We start from the raw sequence: 1,444 nt of genomic DNA, 5'->3' as shown, positions 1-1,444 counted from the left end.
AGGGATGCAAGTTGTTGTGGAATTTCTCCACCGATTTTGTTGGATGAGAGATCCAATGATTCAAGTACAGATAAATGTTGCATTGATGCTGGTATATGACCTTTCAAGTTATTATGAGACAAGTTCAACGTACGAAGTCCAATTAGATCTCCAATAATACTTGGGATAGAACCTTCAAATCTATTCATTGAGAGATCGATAATTATGTCCATAGTCAAAACTTGAGGAAGTTCAAGATCCAATCCCTTTGTTGTCACTATCAAAGAATTTGTGTATAAAGTAGAATATGTTTCTGCTACATACTCTGGGGTTCCACTATTCTCACCAATCATTTTCATGGCTTGAAAATTCTCAAAATGGCTCACAGGTAAATCTCCACTGAATCCACTGGATGAGAGATCTATTACTAGAATTTTAGCAAACAAGTTCTCAGTCCTTGAATCATTTATAGGGCCATGCAGCTTATTTGATCTCAAGTTTAAAATCTGCAAATCAGGTAGGGCTCCCAACCATTTTGGAAATGTGTCATTCAACTCATTATTACCTAAATCAAAAAGTTGCAAATATTTGCAATTGATCAAAGATCGTGGGACTTTCCCCTCTAGCTTATTCCCATCCATTTTAATGACTCTGAGTTGGTTCCCATTACTAAAAGTTGTATTAATTGTCCCACTAAGACTGTTGTTGCTTAAATCCAAAACCCAAAGTTCACTCATCTCACCCAAACATTGTGGTATTGTTCCATCCAAATTACAACTTCCCAAATTTAGCACACCCAAATTCATATCGCAGATGACTGAATGAATATGTCCACTGAGATTATTTTGAGAAAGAATAAGATAATATAGTCCCTGCTGGTTTAGGAATGACTTTGGAATAGGACCTTCCAGCTGATTTTGTTTTACAGAAATGGAAAACAATGTTTGGGATTTGAACTCCTGAATCTTTCCACTGAAATGGTTATCACTCAAGTCTAAATCAAATAGTGAAGGGAGGGAGAATATCCAGGATGGTATAGTCCCGTTTAAGTGGTTTGATGACAAGCTGAGTGATTGTAGGTTTTGCAGTCCACTAACGCCCGATGGAATTGGACCAGTTAGGTAATTGGAAGAAAAGTCTAACGTTTCAAGTTGTGTCCAGCTTCTGTTAAAGGGTAAGTACTCAAGTTGGAGATCAAAGTTGTTATTTCTAAGTGAGAACTCCCTGAGCTTTCCAAATCTCAAGAACGGAGAAATTGGTCCTTCAAGATGATTATTATGAAGGTCCAAAACCTCTATGCTGGTGAGATTCCATAAAGGATTAAGAATGGGCCCCGAGAGATTGGAAGAACTCATCACTAAGTCAACCAATGAAGTTAGATGGCTAAATGATTCAGGTATCTTACTAGTGAAATTCACACCACTCAGATATAACTCTATGAGTGATTCACTGGTATTCCATTTGG

The 1,444-nt window shown here is 37.3% G+C and overlaps 1 protein-coding gene across 1 annotated transcript; it reads right to left on the bottom strand.

Moving 5' to 3' along the window:
- Positions 1-68: 68 nt before the first annotated feature.
- On the bottom strand, positions 69-1,334 carry LOC125852338 (receptor-like protein Cf-9 homolog; the record flags this gene model as incomplete). The annotated part of the gene is made up of 1 exon (XM_049532089.1): positions 69-1,334. A coding segment is annotated over exon 1 (1,266 nt), but the record flags the coding sequence as incomplete, so codon positions are not given.
- Positions 1,335-1,444: the final 110 nt, after the last annotated feature.

The sequence above is a fragment of the Solanum stenotomum genome, unplaced genomic scaffold, assembly GCF_019186545.1.
Source record: "Solanum stenotomum isolate F172 unplaced genomic scaffold, ASM1918654v1 scaffold33961, whole genome shotgun sequence".
Lineage (NCBI taxonomy): Eukaryota > Viridiplantae > Streptophyta > Magnoliopsida > Solanales > Solanaceae > Solanum > Solanum stenotomum.
Note: the sequence above shows the minus strand (reverse complement) of the source record. Positions and strands in the feature narration are given on the sequence as shown.